General features: G+C 37.2%; 1 protein-coding gene across 6 annotated transcripts in view; it reads left to right on the forward strand.

Moving 5' to 3' along the window:
- Positions 1 to 392: 392 nt before the first annotated feature.
- Positions 393 to 17,329, forward strand: part of MARF1 (meiosis regulator and mRNA stability factor 1) — a 43,342-nt gene continuing 26,405 nt past the window's right edge. For all 6 annotated transcript variants that reach the window (XR_004842113.1, XR_004842114.1, XM_035895078.1 and 3 more), the window contains exons 1-18: positions 393 to 481; positions 1,611 to 1,815; positions 3,451 to 4,119; positions 5,142 to 5,316; positions 6,844 to 7,070; positions 7,969 to 8,086; positions 8,816 to 8,988; positions 9,358 to 9,792; positions 10,330 to 10,499; positions 10,616 to 10,777; positions 11,459 to 11,648; positions 12,361 to 12,539; positions 13,504 to 13,584; positions 13,920 to 14,156; positions 14,957 to 15,076; positions 15,423 to 15,598; positions 15,838 to 16,058; positions 16,804 to 16,946. Coding sequence is in view for 4 of the 6 variants with exons in the window: in XM_035895078.1 (XP_035750971.1) it covers positions 1,669 to 1,815; positions 3,451 to 4,119; positions 5,142 to 5,316; positions 6,844 to 7,070; positions 7,969 to 8,086; positions 8,816 to 8,988; positions 9,358 to 9,792; positions 10,330 to 10,499; positions 10,616 to 10,777; positions 11,459 to 11,648; positions 12,361 to 12,539; positions 13,504 to 13,584; positions 13,920 to 14,156; positions 14,957 to 15,076; positions 15,423 to 15,598; positions 15,838 to 16,058; positions 16,804 to 16,946 (3,623 nt within the window). In the remaining 2 variants the exon portion in view is untranslated. The remainder of the gene's footprint in view (positions 482 to 1,610; positions 1,816 to 3,450; positions 4,120 to 5,141; positions 5,317 to 6,843; positions 7,071 to 7,968; positions 8,087 to 8,815; positions 8,989 to 9,357; positions 9,793 to 10,329; positions 10,500 to 10,615; positions 10,778 to 11,458; positions 11,649 to 12,360; positions 12,540 to 13,503; positions 13,585 to 13,919; positions 14,157 to 14,956; positions 15,077 to 15,422; positions 15,599 to 15,837; positions 16,059 to 16,803; positions 16,947 to 17,329) is intronic.

Below are 17,329 nucleotides of genomic sequence, written 5' to 3' on the forward strand. Positions count from 1 at the left end.
GAAGAAGAGGAGGAGGAAGAGGAAGAAGAAGAGGAGGAGGAAGAGGAAGAAGAAGAGGAGGAGGAGGAGGAGGAAGAAGAAGAAGAGGAGGAGGGGGAGGAGGAAGAATTAGAAGAGGAGGAGGAGGAAAAGGAAGAAGAAGAGGAGGAGGAGGAGGAGGAAGAGGAAGAAGAAGAAGAAGAAGAGGAGGAGGAAGAAGAGGAAGAAGAAGAAGAAGAAGAGGAGGAGGAAGAAGAAGAAGAATAAGAAGAAGAGGAGGAGGAGGAGGAGGAGGAAGAAGAAGAAGAAGAAGAAGAGGAGGAGGAAGAGGAAGAAGAAGAAGAAGGGTGCGTTACGACAGTCTCCTTTGCGGCAGTGGGTGCTTTCCGGCGCTCGGCGTCGCTTGACGGCAGAGGGAGCGGAGAGGGAGGAGGGAGGACAACAAAGGGGTGTGAGGGGCCGCGGCGGCATGTGAGGGGCGGCGGCGCTGCGGGCAGCTCAGGGGGGGGGCGGGGGGGGGGGGGGGAGCCAGTCCCTTCCCCCCAGCAGGCAAGAGCGCCTTGGGGCGCGCTGGGGCTGTTTGCCTGGGGTGGGGGGTCGAGCCTCGCCGTCGCCCCCGGGCTGCGGGCCAGGCCGAGCTGGAAGCACCCGGGGAGCTGTGAGCCGCAGAGGGCAAAGCGCGGATATACGTGGTTAATACAGCTTTTAATTTGTTTCACTTACCGTTTTGATTCCTAAACGATTGGTGCTACCAGACATTTTAAAAAGTTACATATTCTAGTGTTATAGAACTTGATTAACTTAATGTTTTATTAATTTTGGGGTTCGTGCAAATAAACATTTCTGGTTTAAAAAAAGCCGAACTTAGTTTGTGGTTAAAAGTAACACTAGGGCAAATGTAATGCTATGGAATGTATTCTGTGGTTATTGCATTTAACATTAAATGCAAGAAAACGGAAGGAGTGTAGCCTAATGAAGGCAGTACGTTGTTGGAGGGTAAGAAGACTTCTTTGCTAATCCTAATTTTTTCTGGTACAGTGTGGCTGGGCCTTAAACAAATTGCTTTACTTTGTTGTGGTTCTGTAAAGCTAAATTGATGTGGTCTACAGTGGGGCAGCATGAGAATTAGTAGAACTATTTGTAAATAATTTTAATAATTTAAAGCTCTGTTTAATACTAAATACTGTGTCCTTGATACAGTATATATAGTTTTGTTAGCCTGCGGAAAAACAATGAATATGTAGTTCAATTCTTTCAGCTGAGCTCGGCTGCACCTATTTTGTATTTACTGATGAGATGTTCTTGAAAACCTACCTCCAGGCTTCTTTTTCCAGGAGAATGCACTGAAAGTTTCAGGGAATTATTTCATGTCAGCAGTAACGCATTTCTGGGACTTTGCAGCTAGTGCCTTAGTGTTTTCCTCAGACTACCCTACCTGTGCTGCAGATCATGAGGAATATTCTTGTACTAAACAGGAATAGTCAAGGCCATGTTCCATATGTATAGTTAAATTCAACATAAATAATGCAGGTTCAGTGATCTAGCGTCAGTGGAATTCATATGACCACCATGGCTTTTCTCTGTATTACCTTAAAAGTTGTTTAAAGCATGTGGTTTTTTGTCTTTGGCAGGTGGGAAGAATGAAAGGAAGGGGGGATGAAAGAATGTTGAGCCTTTTTGCTTGGCTGTATGATGGAAGGAAACAGGACAGAGAACCTCTGCGATAGGTCATTTGGATGGCTTCAGCGACAAGAGAATGATGCTAAACCATGGCTCTGGAAACTTTCTAATTGCTTTTCTGCTGCTGAAAAGTCTTTGCCTTGCAGTGCGAAAACGGTAATTTGTTGCTTTACTAAAAGAGTACTTGATGTTCTGGTACAGACCAGTATAACTAACTGCAGCATTATTGCTGACTAAAGGGAGCAAGTGGGGAGGGGAGAAAGAGGAGATAGCAGTTATCATAGTAAGTATGAAATCTGTGTGGGAATTTAAGGTCTTTAGTTGTGTTCACAGTACTCTCATCAGTTCTGGTGAAAGCAGGCAAGTTGCTTTGCTTGACAGGCTTTACTCTCTACAGCTCTGTTTGGAATAATACAACTGACTGCTTTAAAAGTGTGTAAGGCAGCTTCTTGAAAGCTCTATGAAGTTACTGCTGAAGGATGGAGTAGGGAAGTAGTCTTCACAGTTCCAGATTTTAATCAGTTTAGTTTGGAGGCAAATTTAGAATTTTATGAATTATTATATAGAAGTTATAGCAATTGTGGGTACTGTTCTTCATGAATATTTAGGTTTTCCTTGTTTCCATTTCTTGAAATATTCCTGTTCTCTGACTGTATATGATTCTATACATTTAAGATGCGAATTGCTGAGGAATAGAAGGAATAGTACAACACAATGACTTGCTTGAGCAAGCAAGCTTTAGCTGTTAAGTAATACTCGTTTGTGCATGTTCAATCTGACTTTCAGTAAAAGATATGAGGGGAACAGATAAGCATATGTCTTGTTGTGTTGCTATTCTCATGCGTCAGGGGTTAGGAAGAAAGCTGACATAAATTCTGAAATTTAACATATAAGCCAGTTCCACGAAGATTTTTGGTAGAGTGTATCATCAATTAGTAATACATGGTATCAGGTAGAGATGAATGGTTTTGAACTTGGGTAATCAATTATGCATTACTGTGCAGTAGGAAATGCATCAAATTCAATTTGGGAAGTAAAAGTTGTTCCAAAGTACTGGGCTAAAGCTCTGGAGCAGCGAGTTGTACACAGGTTTGCTCTACTGACCTTGACTGTTCTGGTGCTTCTCATAACCTTGCTTAGTTTTCACTGCTACCATTTAAAAAAAATACTTCTGTCTATGCCTTCATGTCTATATGTCTTGATATCTTAAATCAGAGTAGGAAAAGGCACTCTGTTGTGAAAATTTAGTCTTCTCTGTCTTCTGTTAGTTTACCTGTTTAATATAATTTCAGTTTTTTTAAAGTCTTAGTCTTGTAACGCATTACTTCAAAAACTTTAATACAATTTTAAACTCTTTATTCAAAGTAAAAGATGATTCCTTATGTACCTCCAAACTGTAGTTTTTTCACTTTATATTGCATCCATCTATGTTTGCTCTTAAAAGAAAAAAACTTTTTTTGCTTTGCAGTTGCAAAGTATCTCTCAGCCTTAGCCTAACAGTTTTCTGCTTTTCAGATTCTTTTTTATAGGCCTATTGCTATTTGGTTTATAGCTTTTTTTTTGTTGCTTCCAAAATCCACTGATACCAATATACCTCAGGCTGACATACACAACTGGCATGTTTCTTTTAAAATTTTACATGTTCAGACAATGAGGTAATAGTAATCATAAAGATAATGCTTTTCAAAACTTCCATTATCGTCAAAATCGTAACAGTCTAAAAATATGCTTATTTATGCTATAAAATTGCTGGTTTATGTATCTGAATGTAACTGAACTTTCATTTTCCAGAAAGATTACATGGAGAACAAGAAAGCTGCTGTAGAACTGAAGGATGCTTCATCTCCTCACAATGCTGGCTCTAAACTCTTTCCAGCAGTACCGCTTCCTGATGTTCATCCTCTTCAGCAACAGCAAATACAGCTTTCACCGGGCCCAAAAGTAAGCTGCTGTGCTCATGGCTCTGACTCTTCTTGTACTCCACAAATGCATTGTGGTGGTGGTGGTGGTAACTTGATTCACCCTGGCACAATATTAGACTCACAAAGCACTGGGACGATTACTTGTCAAGTAGGGTCGGGATTTGCTTATCAGTCTGCATCTTCACTGAAGAACCCTCCAGCTAGAAGCAATTTGGCAGGCATTGCGAGTGAGTTCCCTGGCATGTGTGTAGAAAACAGTGTATCTTCTTGTCAACATCTGCCCTGTTGTGGAAAACTCCATTTCCAGTCCTGTCATGGTAACGTGCACAAACTGCATCAGTTTCCTGCCCTTCAGAGCTGCCCGTCATCTGGCTATTTTCCTTGTTCTGAATTCACAAGTGGGGCTACAGGCCACTTGGATGAGCATATTGCACAGTCGGAGCTAACATCACGTGTGTGCGCCAACCCTTTGCACCTAAACATGGCACCTTCAGTTTGTTTAAAGGGCTCTCACTACTGCAATGACTGCTTGAGCAAGGTTTGTACACATCGCGTTTCTCATCTGTTAAGCGTGGTATATTGTTGGTCTCTTAACTAATATTAACTTGAGCAAAACACCAGCTTCCATGGGTTGCAGCTTGCATCCTCCTAGTTGCTGATGCACAGTCCAAATGATGATCAAAGATGACCTCTTGTCTGAGGTAACATTCAGTTTGATAGGAAGACAAAAGAGGCTATTATGTTTAGCTTACAGGGGATCTGTAATGTACTCGAGCAGAATTTTGACTGCATTTGTAAGACAGTTACCTCTTCTTGACTGCTCCAATTAAAATGTTCTAGAGTAGTGACTCTGAGAAAAGGTTAACAACAGTTAACATGTACCCTTGGGAAGCTGATAAATAAAGATTTGTTTGTAAGTCAGGTGAAATGTCTGATGCTATAAGGATATTCTAATTTTGGTTTGGTTAGATAGGTCTTAGTTCAGTCTTCCTAAATCTGTAATTTATGCTTCAGTACTGATTTGGTACACTTCAGAACTGTTTAAAACTGTGCTTGAATTTTAATAGGAATTTCAAGTGAAATAATATACTCAACTTTGCAAGATGTGTTACTTAAACTTTCAAATTTGAGTTTCCAGTATAAAAGTGAAATGTTTTCACTTCAGTAAACTAAATGGTGAATTCAATATGTTTGGAATAATGACCACTATTATTTGGGAGAGGGAGGTGATTCAGCCTTGTACTCTTAATTGTGCTGATTTCACATGCTAGGTCAGGGGTTTTTTTGGAAGACATATTAGTACTTCTTAAAGATAACATGTCTTGATGTGCAGAGTTTAATAGAATCTTTCCTTGCATTTGGAAATCTAGAGCTAAGTATGTGAGGAAAGACTAGGGTAGAAGCTTCCTTTGTGCAGTGATATTGTTGTTATTTAACTTTGCAGAGTACATCTGCACTTGGATTTGTTGCAGAAGGGAAACTGAGTGTTTCTAGCTTGGCATACTATGTGTTAATACTGTATACTAAATGAACATGTATTTTGAAAAATTGTCCCAACAGCCAACCAGAAACAGCCTAGTTGATGCTGCTAAAATTTGGCCAAATATTCCTCCTCCAAGTACACAGACTGCACCTGTTCCTATCCCAATATGTAATGGCTGTGGAACTAAACGAACAGGAAATGAGAAGAGTTTGCTACTGGCAAGCAGCCTTGGCAAATCACCGCAGAAATATGGTAAACCACATTTGTTTGAAACTTGCACTTTGAATGTCCTCCTTAAATACTATTGCGCATGAAGAGTTCTCTTAAATTTCACTGTTCTCTGGAAACTTCTGTAAAGTTATAGAAGACTAAACAGTTAAAAAACAACCAAAAAACCAAACCAAAACAAAAACCCCAACCCCCCCTTGCTTCTGTTTTGCAAAGTCCTAACTTGGATTTACCTGTTTTGATTACCTAGTTAACTTAGTGTATTGTTGGCATAGAGCTTTAATTTTTTACCATTATATTTTTTTACCTTTTTACCATTATATCTTTTTGTCATTTTAAGAACTAGAAAAATAAATTCTAAGGACTTGGAAGCTATTTTTTTCGGGTGGTCTATAAAGAAATTATCTTCAGCTATACTTTGAAAAGCATTTTCTCAGTCTGTAGTGTTTATTGTCACTTCCTATGCAGTAAAGGTGTAATGTTTGTAATAAGAATACAGCTTTTTCAGTGTTCTTGAGATTAAAATATTGGGTGAAATAATTACATGGCCTTTCTACAGTATTAGTACTGCTTGAATTACAAAATCATAGCTAGTATGAAAATTGCAATCTTAAAAAAGAAGTAATGGAAAAATAAGAAATTGGATAGTTTTACTATCATTTTAAGACTACACCCATTTTTAGGTTGGAGGTGTTGCACCTTAAAATTAAGTGTCCTTACAAAATGTAATCCCAGTGACTCTTGTTGAAGAATGAGTCAACATATACCCAAACAAATACAACATTTGTCTACTGTGCTTAATTTTATATTCTTAGCTAGCTTTAATTCTTAGTTTGCTTTTGACTGTGAGGATTCTGTGTCATTCCCCATGGTTTTTTTTCCACTTTGTTTGTGGGGATGGAATGGGTATATAATGTTAATTCGGAATTAAATATATATTCAGATTGCTCAAACACCAGAAACTTTATTTGCACTTCTTAGCCTGTAATAACAAAAACTCTTAACCTCACTTTCCTCAATTGTAGGGTACCTCTGCATTTGTTCCATACTGCCTTAATTTTCTATAATAACTGTCACTATACTGGTAATCTCATTCAGTTTTGTTTAGATTCTTTATCTAATGCACGCTGTAAACCTGAAGAGCTTTCATGTTTCACTTCTGTTACTCGTATAGCACCCACTGAGCTTAGTGTGACAACTTCAGGCAATTTTCATGGCACGTGGCACCTCAACACTTGATCACTTTTTTTAAATACATTACTTGGTTGTTTGAGAGTTTAAAAGTAAAGCTGAATTTGTCTTGTGTATTTGTCCTAACTTAACAGTAACTAAATTTCTGTTTAAGACTGATTTGAGGTATAAAGTTTCTCCCTTAAAGAGAAACTGCGAAAACACCTGACTTGTTTTTTAGATTCCTTAAGAAAATAAAACTGAGCTTGCATTCCTGGGCATGTTCTCTAAAACATAAAGCTTCCCATGTGCAAAGTTTATAGTATGCTAAGTTTAATGTTTTTGGAGATTAAAATGAGCTGTGTTGTTAAACTTGTATAGGATCTCCGGAAGTTGCAGCAACAGGCCAAGTTCTGGAAAACTTGCCCCCTATTGGAGTCTTCTGGGATATTGAAAACTGCTCAGTTCCCACTGGCCGTTCAGCTATTGCAGTTGTACAGAGGATTCGTGAAAAGTTTTTTAAAGGTCACAGAGAGGCAGAGTTCATCTGTGTGTGTGATATTAGTAAAGAAAATAAAGAAGTTATTCAGGAGCTAAACAACTGCCAGGTATCAAAACAGCATCTGCCTGGTGTTCTTGCTTGAGAGTGTGTACTTTGAGTGTGCTAATGGTGATTTCTGTTCGCTAAAGCTTTATGTTAGCTTCTGTGTTTAGTGCGTGAGCTTATAATTAGTTTATGGGTGGGGTCTCTAATGCTCAACTTCCCTGGTGGGATACTTTTAAAAACTGAAACTGCATTCCATTATATGTAGATGACTGTTTTAGCTTTAGTTTTAGTGTTCACAGGGGATTTTTATTTCATCCAGTAATGAGTGGTGGTGGAGTTTCTAGTGTTATCCTTTAAATCTGTGACTAAATAATTAACCTAAAAGAACTATGATTCTGTGAAATTAACTTTTTTACTTTTATTAGTGAGTACTGTGCTGATTAGTGAGGACATACAAATTAATGGTATTGGTTGGGGCACCTTAATGCTACATATTTTTCCATCAATACCTTTTGTTTCTTAGTATTTTTTAACTTTTTGTGCAGGTTTCTAAGTCAGAAATTACTTTCCCACCCCCCAAGTTGCAGGTATAACAGGTTGACAGTTTATCTGCTTATGTGAGGTAAAACAAATCAATAGTGAGTACTTGCTATGTTTGCCACCCCTCTATTTCAATTGAGGGTTTATGGAATGTTTGTAAGGTGTGTAAGTTGTGATCTTTAACACAGAACAGCAGAAGTCATCCCTAAGATATTGCTGAACAACTAGGGTTGAAGTTCATTGCCATTAGAATAGTCTGAGATCCATACATGTTGTATTTCATGAATGTGTGCATTAATTTGTCAAATAAAAGGTGCATGTGAAAGCTTGTGTTTATGTTAATTTTTTTTAAAAATTAAATTTAATCAAGCATAGTTCATATTCAAGCTTTTCTTTAGAGCGTATCTGTATTTCCACAGGTGACTGTTGCACACATCAATGCTACAGCAAAGAATGCTGCTGATGACAAACTCAGACAGAGTCTTAGGAGATTTGCTGATACACACACTGCACCTGCCACTGTGGTTCTTGTGTCAAGTAAGCGTTTGTGGTACTCATCAACATTGCAGAACTCAGTTCTTCTCTTTAATAGTACTTCTGCGTATGATGCTATCCTGCTTTCCATTCTGTGTTTAGAATCAGCTTTAACTGCATTGCTCAAGAATGCTTAATAATGTCAGTGGCAGCAAGGGACAAGTAGGGACAGTAAGATGAGAGCTTGGCTTATTTAAATCAGCATTGGAATCTGATGTCTTGTTGAGTTTCAGTAGGCATGTGTATAAATCATGTCTAAAGTTTGACAGCTTCAGAGGAAGCTAATAACGTGAAACTCATTGTGTCTTCCTTATGGTAATCTTTCAGAATGCTTTGAGCAAAATGTATTGGATTCTTTTTTTTTATTGTAGCAGCATACTATACAGTTAAATATGCAAGCCACTCAACTATTTAATCGCTCTGTGTTGCCTTGGATTTCTCCCTAAAGCTAAACAAGTGTTTGTTATAGAAGTATACAGTACCAGTCTTGCTGATGAATTGCTAGAAATTGCTATTAAAAGGAAGCCCTTGTCTGAGACTGAATGCTAACTGCTGATTTAAATTATGTTCACTGAGAAGCCCTGTAGCTGTTAGTGCTTTGTCATTGGAAATTTTCAATGATAAATAGAACCTGTCGAGTGAGATCTGGGGTTTTGTTTGTTTAATCTGACTTTTTTTGTAAAGCTTTTTCATGTGTTTACTTGTTCATTCCGTTTTTCTCTTTTTCTCCAGCGGATGTAAACTTTGCTTTGGAACTCAGTGACCTGAGACATCGACATGGTTTTCGAATAATTTTGGTGCATAAAAACCAAGCTTCAGAAGCACTCTTACATCATGCTCATGAGCTTATTTGTTTTGAAGAATTTATTTCAGACTTGCCACCAAGGTTACCACTGAAAATGCCGGTGAGGTTTTTAATTCTTAATGCAACAGACATTTCAAAGTGTCAACTTCCTTTTCTTTTGTTTCTCTAATCTGGGGGGAGAGCAGGCTGAAATTGTGTGTATTTTTGCGGTGAGGCATGATGTCTCCTGCATATTTGACCATTGTCTGTATTTCAGTTACTACCATACTTTCTGCTTTAAGACTGAAAGGATGAAATAATGAAAGAAGAAAGTAATTAAGTAAAAGTCACATTATCACTAAATATTGAATGCTGCAAAAATAACTTGGGGGAGGCAGAGGAAGTGCATGTGTCACCAGAATTAATGTCAAAATACTGGTTTTGAACAATGCTGACATAATCAAATTAAAATCTTACTCCCTTTAAACAGGCATGCCATACACTATTATATGTTTATAATCTGCCAACAAACAGAGACAGCAAAAGTGTCAGTAATAGACTCAGGCGTTTGTCAGACAACTGTGGAGGAAAGGTGTTGAGCATTTCTGGAAGCAGTGCAATTCTCCGTTTTTTAAATCAAGAAAGTGCTGAACGGGCTCGGAAGCGAATGGAAAATGAAGATGTTTTCGGTAACAGGATTGTAGTGTCTTTTACTCCCAAAAACAAAGAACTTAATGAAACAAAAAGCTCCAGTTTTGTGGGAACTGAAAAGGTGAAGTCTCCCAAAAAAATTAACAAGAACACAAAGCTGTGCCTCCTCAACAAAGACTCAAGTGATCAGTCTTCTGGTACCAAAGGCTCTGCTGGGAAGGGATTCCAGATTCATGGATCTATCATGAAACCCGCAAATGTTAAAAGTTTACAGGTATTGTTGTTCTACCTTGTTTAGTATTACTGCTTTTCCTCATGTTCTGAGGATTGCTTCTGTTACAGCTGTAACTTTTCAGTCTTATTTAATGAACTGTAATGTATAGTGACTTTCCCAAATAAAAGCTATATTCAGCTGCTTGGAAAGCAGGCAATGAATTTGAGGGTTGTTTTTCTCCCTTCCTTACACCTCTTTCTCAATTTGGAAATACTGCTGGTACTTAGTGAGTCTTGAATCCTAGGCCAGTTCTGACTTTTCTATTGATATTGAGTTATAGCATTTAGAGTCATCCACTTTCCTAGTTTTAAGGAAAACTAGGATGGATCTACAGTGTAGCAAAAATATTTCAAGTAATTGACAGTTTACTATTCTCTGTCACAGAAAATCAAATATTCCTGTTACGAAGTGCCAGTGAAAATGCTATTAAAGAAAGTTTCAGTAACCTAGGTTTCCATCCCTCTAGGTTTTCCAAGGAAAGACTCTGGCAAGGGATGTCTGGTGCTTTTATACTGACTTTTCATCTGTTTCATATAGGAGCTGTGCCGCCTTGAATCAAAGACTATCAGTAGGAATGTTGAAAACCAGCAAGAACATTTAAGAGAACAAATTCCTTCTCCTCAGAGTAACTCTAATGCAACGATTCCTGTACCTCTGGCAACCAAAAAAATTGGAACAGGAGAATCATCCTGTAAAAGTAGTCAGAAGTATGTTTAAAAATAAAGACATCAATGTTAGCTACATTTTTTAATGTGAATTCTGCAACATAATGTGATTTTTTTTTTTTTTTTTTTCCCTTTTTCTGACATGTATTTGTAAATAGAAAAGAGACCACTGCTTCCAGGAGCATTACCAACTCCCCTGTAGATAAAAAAGATAAAGATGAAACCGTATTTCAAGTCAGCTATCCCTCTGCTTTCAGTAAGCTGACAGCCTCAAGACAACTCAGTCCTTTACTTATGTCTCAGAGTTGCTGGTCATCTCGGTAAGTGTCTGTGTCTTACTTGATTGTTTTACAATTGATTACTGACTACATTGATTATTGCCAGCTCCATATGGAGTTGTGTGTGCTAAGCACATTAATACACTGATTTGTGTGGAGGCAAAAGAAACTGTGATGGTGCTGCATAACTTGGTGGATGTAAATATAAGATGAAGTGAACTCTTCTTCAGAAAGTTACTGTGTGGCAATTGTTTCCTGTAAACTTTGTCTTTAAAGCTTCTGAAAAATCCTCAGAGGTATTACAGACATCTTACTCCTCTGAATTTCAGAGCCTTTGACATTCCTAGTAGACATTTATGCAGGCCTGTAAAATTCCTGTAGACTTAAATATTTGGCCTTTATCAATTATTAAAATCGTATCAATGAGTTTGACTTTTTTAATGTGTTTGTAAGATACTAGAAGACGTCACGTCAAATATATTATTAAATTGGGTGACTGAAACGTAATGAGTTATTTTCTTCTCATAGGAAAAATTTGTCTTGTTATGATCATTTGCTTGTGGTGAAATTTGTTTTGCCTGCACACATATGTGCTAGTAAAATATCTTCAAAGTGCTGTATTCGTGCACTTGACCTGTGTATATTTTCTGATTTATTTTGAGATGTATATATCAGAATTGTGCAATAGCTACTTCAGCTCATAAATGTTTTTATTTTACCTAGGAGTATGTCTCCAAACCTCTCAAATAGATCATCTCCACTGATGTTTAATGTAGTAAATCATACCAGTGGTACAGACTGCCCTGATCCTTTTGCAAATGGTGCAGACATTCAGATCAGCAATATAGATTACAGATTGTCCAGAAAAGAGTTGCAGCAAAATTTACAAGAAATTTTCTCAAGACATGGCAAGGTAAAGGCTAAAATACCTTTATTAAATCTGTTTTTTAAAGACTTCCGTTCATGGACATGTTTGTGGTCTAGTTTTAAGTGAGTAGGAATGGAAAGCTATCCGAACGTGACTCTTAAACTTTGTTAAAAGGAGGTATTGTGTTTTTCCTTTAAAAAGACCAGACCATCACTTGCGCTAGTCTTAATTTGCACGTGGTCTTCATAGATCTGGTATTTTGAAGTTCTGTATATAAAATTCTTAGTAAGTGGCTTATTAGTCATGTAGGGAAGAGGATTTAGCTGCATAACCTTTTTATGTTGTAAAGCTGAATTCCTTAATGTCAGCTTAAAAATCACAGTAAAAACGGAATTTCTGTTTTGAATGGGAAGTGATCAAAACCAGACATTGGAGAGTGTGAATCAGTAAAAAAAGTATTCAAGGAGAGGTCACTTCTGCAGTGGTCCTATTTGTCTGAGCTGTAGGTGGCATTCTTCTGGCATAATCTACATGGGAAGATGATACTTATGTTAAAGGAATATCATGGTCTTGCCTTGGCCAAGGCTTGTTGTGCTCAGTTCTTGTTTGTATTGTCCTGTTGGCTATAGTTCATCATGCTCTGTTCCTGTTTGCATTGTATTTGGCTCTTGGCCAAAGCAAGGCTGTGCTACTCTTGTGTTGGCATGCCTTGGTTAATATTTTGTGATAAATGTATAAGGTGTTTTCTTCCTTTCAGGTAAAAACTGTAGAGCTCAGTCCTCATACAGACTACCAGTTGAAGGCAACAGTTCAGATGGAAAATTTGCAAGAAGCAATCAGTGCTGTCAACGGTCTTCACAGATACAAAATTGGCAGTAAAAGGATCCAGGTCTCGTTAGCAACGGGAGCTGCTAGTAAATCACTCTCTCTACTTAGGTAATAAGCACTTTGGCATCTTCTTAATCATTCTAGCATGTATTTAGTAGCTGAGAGATGATTTAAAATACCGAGTAAAGGAATGATAGGGAAATAAAGTAAAATCTGTCTTATGACCTGATTAGTGTGTTAAATATAATTAGAGTAGTTTTCAGTTTAGTGTTTTTACACTAGTTGTATTTTAAGTTGCATCTGAGGAGACTAGAACTGCTTAGTAGTGTTTAATAGTTTCACTGCTACTCTTCCTTAATGCTGCTACACCTCAGCTTAGTTTGTGCAGCTGAGTTAAGGTTATACTTGGTATCTTTATTTCTTCTTCCGTCCAAGAAGGTACACATGAATTTTCTCTTTAAGGATGGGATATGTAGTCTAAATGCCATTGGTGTTTCTTTGATCTCTTTTCTGTATGGAAGATGATAGAACCAGAGTGCTGATGCTAGTGAGAATACAAGTATTTTCTGCTTCAATTTTTTCCTCGCTGAAAGAAAGCATTAGGGGGGAAAAAGTTGTCTTTGTGATCTCACAGAAAGCTCCAGTGAAAATAGTGCTTGGAGTGTAGAGTATTCTACAATTATATGCTACTTGCCACTGTGTAACTTACAGCTTTATTTCATTCTTGCCTTTTAGTTTGTTTGTTCAAAGTTCTTAATGTAATTACCAGGCTGGTAACTCCTAATGCCTGCAGCTTTAATGTTGTATTTTATAGATGCTTGAAATCTTACCACCACCTGTGAAAGTTGCAACTCCTTCAGAGATATTACCTAATGAGTTAGCAGAAATGTTACTCGTTGCACTCCCCTGATCTGAAGTGTCAGCTTCTGTAGTGCTAGGTCAGAAGGGAATGCAGTTTGTCCTGTTACATTTATAGTTTATAAACTGCATCCGTAAATATATCACCAATTTGGGCTGGAGACTAAGAACAACAGATTAATTTTGTGCTAATGTTACAAAACTTCTTTTATAGCTCAGAAACGATGTCCATTCTGCAGGATGCACCTGCTTGTTGTCTGCCTGTGTTCAAATTTATAGAAATCTATGAAAAAAAGTGAGTTCTCAGTTCTTTTTTCTCTAGTACTTCTGAAAAGAATCTGATGCAATTGCTTATAGTGAATTATAGAGTGTAACAGAATGGAGTCTCATGGGTTTTTTGTTGTTGGATGTTGCAGCATATTATCTATCCAGAGACAGTGACTGTAATGCTGGCCTTTCTTAGAGGGTTATACTTCATTTTTCTACATTGGGATGAATAGATTAGTTACCTTAAAATTTTGCATATAATAGTTTCTAGCATATTCCTGTTTCTTAAACAAAAAACACAGATTACTGCATTCTCTAACTGTGTTTATAATGTGTATTTATTTCTAATTTTTTTTCTTTTAGATTTGGGCATAAATTAACTGTATCAGACTTATATAAACTAACGGATACAGTAGCAATACGTGACCAAGGAAGTGGGCGGCTGGTGTGCCTTTTACCCAGCAGCCAAGCCCGGCAGAGTCCATTGGGATCTTCACAGTCACATGATGGTTCATCAGCAAACTGTAGTCCTATAATATTTGAAGAGTTGGAATATCACGAGCCTGTTTGTAAGCAGCATTGCCTGAATAAAGACTTTATGTAAGCTGTGTATAAAATACTATAAAATTTTACAAAATATTTGAACAGCATTTGATACTTACAGGTATATTAAAGTTGAGGTATATATGTTCACTTAGCATGCTCCGGTCACTTTATATGCTTACAAGAATAAGTCAGACAGACAATAGTGAGATGGCGCAGTGAATTTTCTAGGCAGTTCTCATGGATCAGTCTGTTAAGGTAAGAGCACTGTATTCTAGGACAGCTGCCAGGATTGAGTACCTCTTAAAAAGAAGCTGAAAGGTACGCTACCTTCTTCTGGTTGTATAAGAAGATTGTACATTAAATAGAGATTTCTATTAGCCTGAATTTGATTACTTAATTATAGCTCGAACTGATCATTATTTTTTTGTCCTTCAGCTATGTTTAGTAAGTGATTCCTACTGGGTTGAAGATTTCCTGAAGCCATGTATTAAACTTTTTGTTTTATTCAACAGCAGACAGGTTGTGCTACTAGGGCAGTTACTAGGTGTTCACTGTTAACTGCATGGTATGTGCTGCTAAAACTTTAAAATTAAGTTTTAATCTAATGATAATAAAAATGTGCTCTTCTGAATGTTGCTTGTCTTCTGGAAATTTGCTGTAATTGTATTAATTTTTGTGAAGAAGAAAAGATAGAAGTTGCTTGTGACTGTACATAGTGGTATTGTCAGCTAGTAGCAGTATATCCTATGCATATAGTATAATGTTTACTATGGGTGTGTATGTGAGCACAGGCATACTATGCTAAAGCTATGTGTAGAATGAGCATGTAAACTTCAACCTCTTGTTTTTAACAGTGAGCATGAGTTTGATCCAGATTCTTATAGAATTCCTTTTGTGATTGTGTCTCTGAAGACATTTGCTCCCCAAGTCCACAGTCTTCTACAGACGCATGAGGGTACTGTGCCTTTACTAAGGTAATGTATTTTAGTTTAGGCTTTTAGCGTAAGGGCTGATAGGTTAAAGATTTAAAACTTTATTGATGGTTGTGGTAATGCTCTGAAACTACCTGTTGTATAAAAACCCTGATGCTTACCTAAGGTGGTATCTTCTATAGCAAATGAGTGCCTTATGAAATTACTACTCCTTGAATTCTGGTTGAGAAAAGACACACTTATTTAAAATGTGCATTTTATGAAGCCTTTTCTAAGTCATTAGTGAGATATCAAAGCCTTTTTCTCAGGAAGTGTCTCAAAATAATATTTTTATGATACTCATTATAGTGGTATTTTAGCGTATAATGGATGCTTTTTTCTTCCAAAGTTTTCCTGATTGTTATATGTCGGAGTTCAATGATCTTGAAATAGTGCCAGAAGGCCAGGGTGGTGTTCCTTTAGAACACCTAATTACCTGTGTTCCCGGAGTTAACATTGCCACTGCCCAAAATGGAATTAAAGTTATTAAATGGATACATAACAAACCACCACCTCCTACTACAGGTAAATACTTCTATTTAAAATCTTTTTTCTGAACTAATTTTTCTGCAAAAAAAAATAAGAGCAGCATAAACATCTTGTAAAGTTGTTAAACTTTTTTTTTAAAGAGAAACTTTTAGCTTGAATGTTCATTCTTTTTTTTTCTCCTGTACTTTAGCTTGTGTCATAAATGAAGTGCAGTGTTTAGTGGCAGAATATTAGTGAAAGGCTCAGTAATATGATTTGATTTTTTTTTTTTGCAGATCCTTGGCTTCTGCGTTCCAAGAGCCCTGTAGGTAATCCACAACTTATCCAGTTCAGTAGAGAAGTGATAGATCTACTTAAAAGCCAACCATCCTGCGTCATACCTGTCAGTAAATTCATCCCAACATACCATCATCACTTTGCAAAACAATGCCGTGTGTCTGACTACGGGTATTCTAAATTAATGGAGCTGCTAGAAGCAGTGCCTCATGTACTGCAAGTGAGTTATATGGCACTGTTCCTTTTAACTTGGGGAATTGTACTTGTGTCTTCAACTATCTGAATTACCAGTTGGTATTGTATAGCAGATGCTATACAATTACCTAGTCCACCTTGAAAGAGATGGTTAACTGAACCTTGGAATATGTTTGTTGTCTTTTTTGAGTTGTTGTTTCTGCTTTGTTCTAATTGTACCCACCCTTCCAAAACAACTTCTGGGGAAATCAACTCTTCTTTTTTTTTTTTTTTTTTTTTTTTTTTTTTTTATCTGAGCCTCTGGATAAAGTTTGAAGCTGCTTTTAGCCTATGGCTAGTGCTTGAGTAAAAGGTTTTAATTGTGCAGTTTATCATAAGAACACAGGAAACGCTGAGTGCTTGTAAGTTAGGCTGTGATGTGTAGCCTGCGACTTGAAGGATTTCTGTGTGAAAGAAGTCATGTGGCCTTATTTTACAAAAAAGAAACACTATGGTCACAATAGCTTACTACTTTGAATGCCAGTTGGTTGCAGAATATTAAAATAGCCAATACAAATGTGCAACAGTTGCAATAAAAAAAAAACTCATGGAAGAAGCATTTCTTAATTTCATCAGAAAATGTATGACTTCAGGAGGCTGGCTTTCCAAAAACTGTCTCTATTTTATTCTTTATTTCTAGCCTACGTATGCTAGAACTGGCTTCTAAACATCTTGTAAAATAATTGACTGAGGATGCCAGATGTGAGTGATCAAATAAAATTTTCTTTCAGATTCTTGGTATGGGTTCCAAACGCTTGTTAACTCTAACACATAGAGCTCAAGTGAAGCGCTTTACTCAAGACTTACTGAAGCTTCTCAAATCCCAGGCCAGTAAGCAAGTTATCGTGAAGGAATTCTTACAGGCTTATCACTGGTAAGTTATCTTTAATGAAACAGGAACAGCTGTGCAGGGAGTGTCTATCAATTGTGGTTTTAAAACCTAATGCAATAGAAGTCAGCGCTTTAAATCTTACTACAAAACTGGCAACTATATTGCCTCTTACTTGTGAAGTGGAAGTTCAAACTTCTAATAAAAACAGAAATTAAAACCTCTCTGGCAGACTTTACTACTTCCTTTAGTACTGGGCTCATTTAACTTTATTGGAGTTTGAAATGGATTATTTTATTTCATTAGTTCTCTTTGAAGCCATAACTGCAAGGTTGACTTTAAGCAAGCAGGTCATGGCACATTAACACAAACAACAAAGAGAAAATTTAGTGCTAGGCTTTCTTTAGAGGGAAATCTAAAATAAATAG

This window comes from Egretta garzetta, unplaced genomic scaffold (assembly GCF_000687185.1).
Source record: "Egretta garzetta isolate BGI_Z169 unplaced genomic scaffold, ASM68718v1 scaffold575, whole genome shotgun sequence".
NCBI classification, from domain to species: domain Eukaryota; kingdom Metazoa; phylum Chordata; class Aves; order Pelecaniformes; family Ardeidae; genus Egretta; species Egretta garzetta.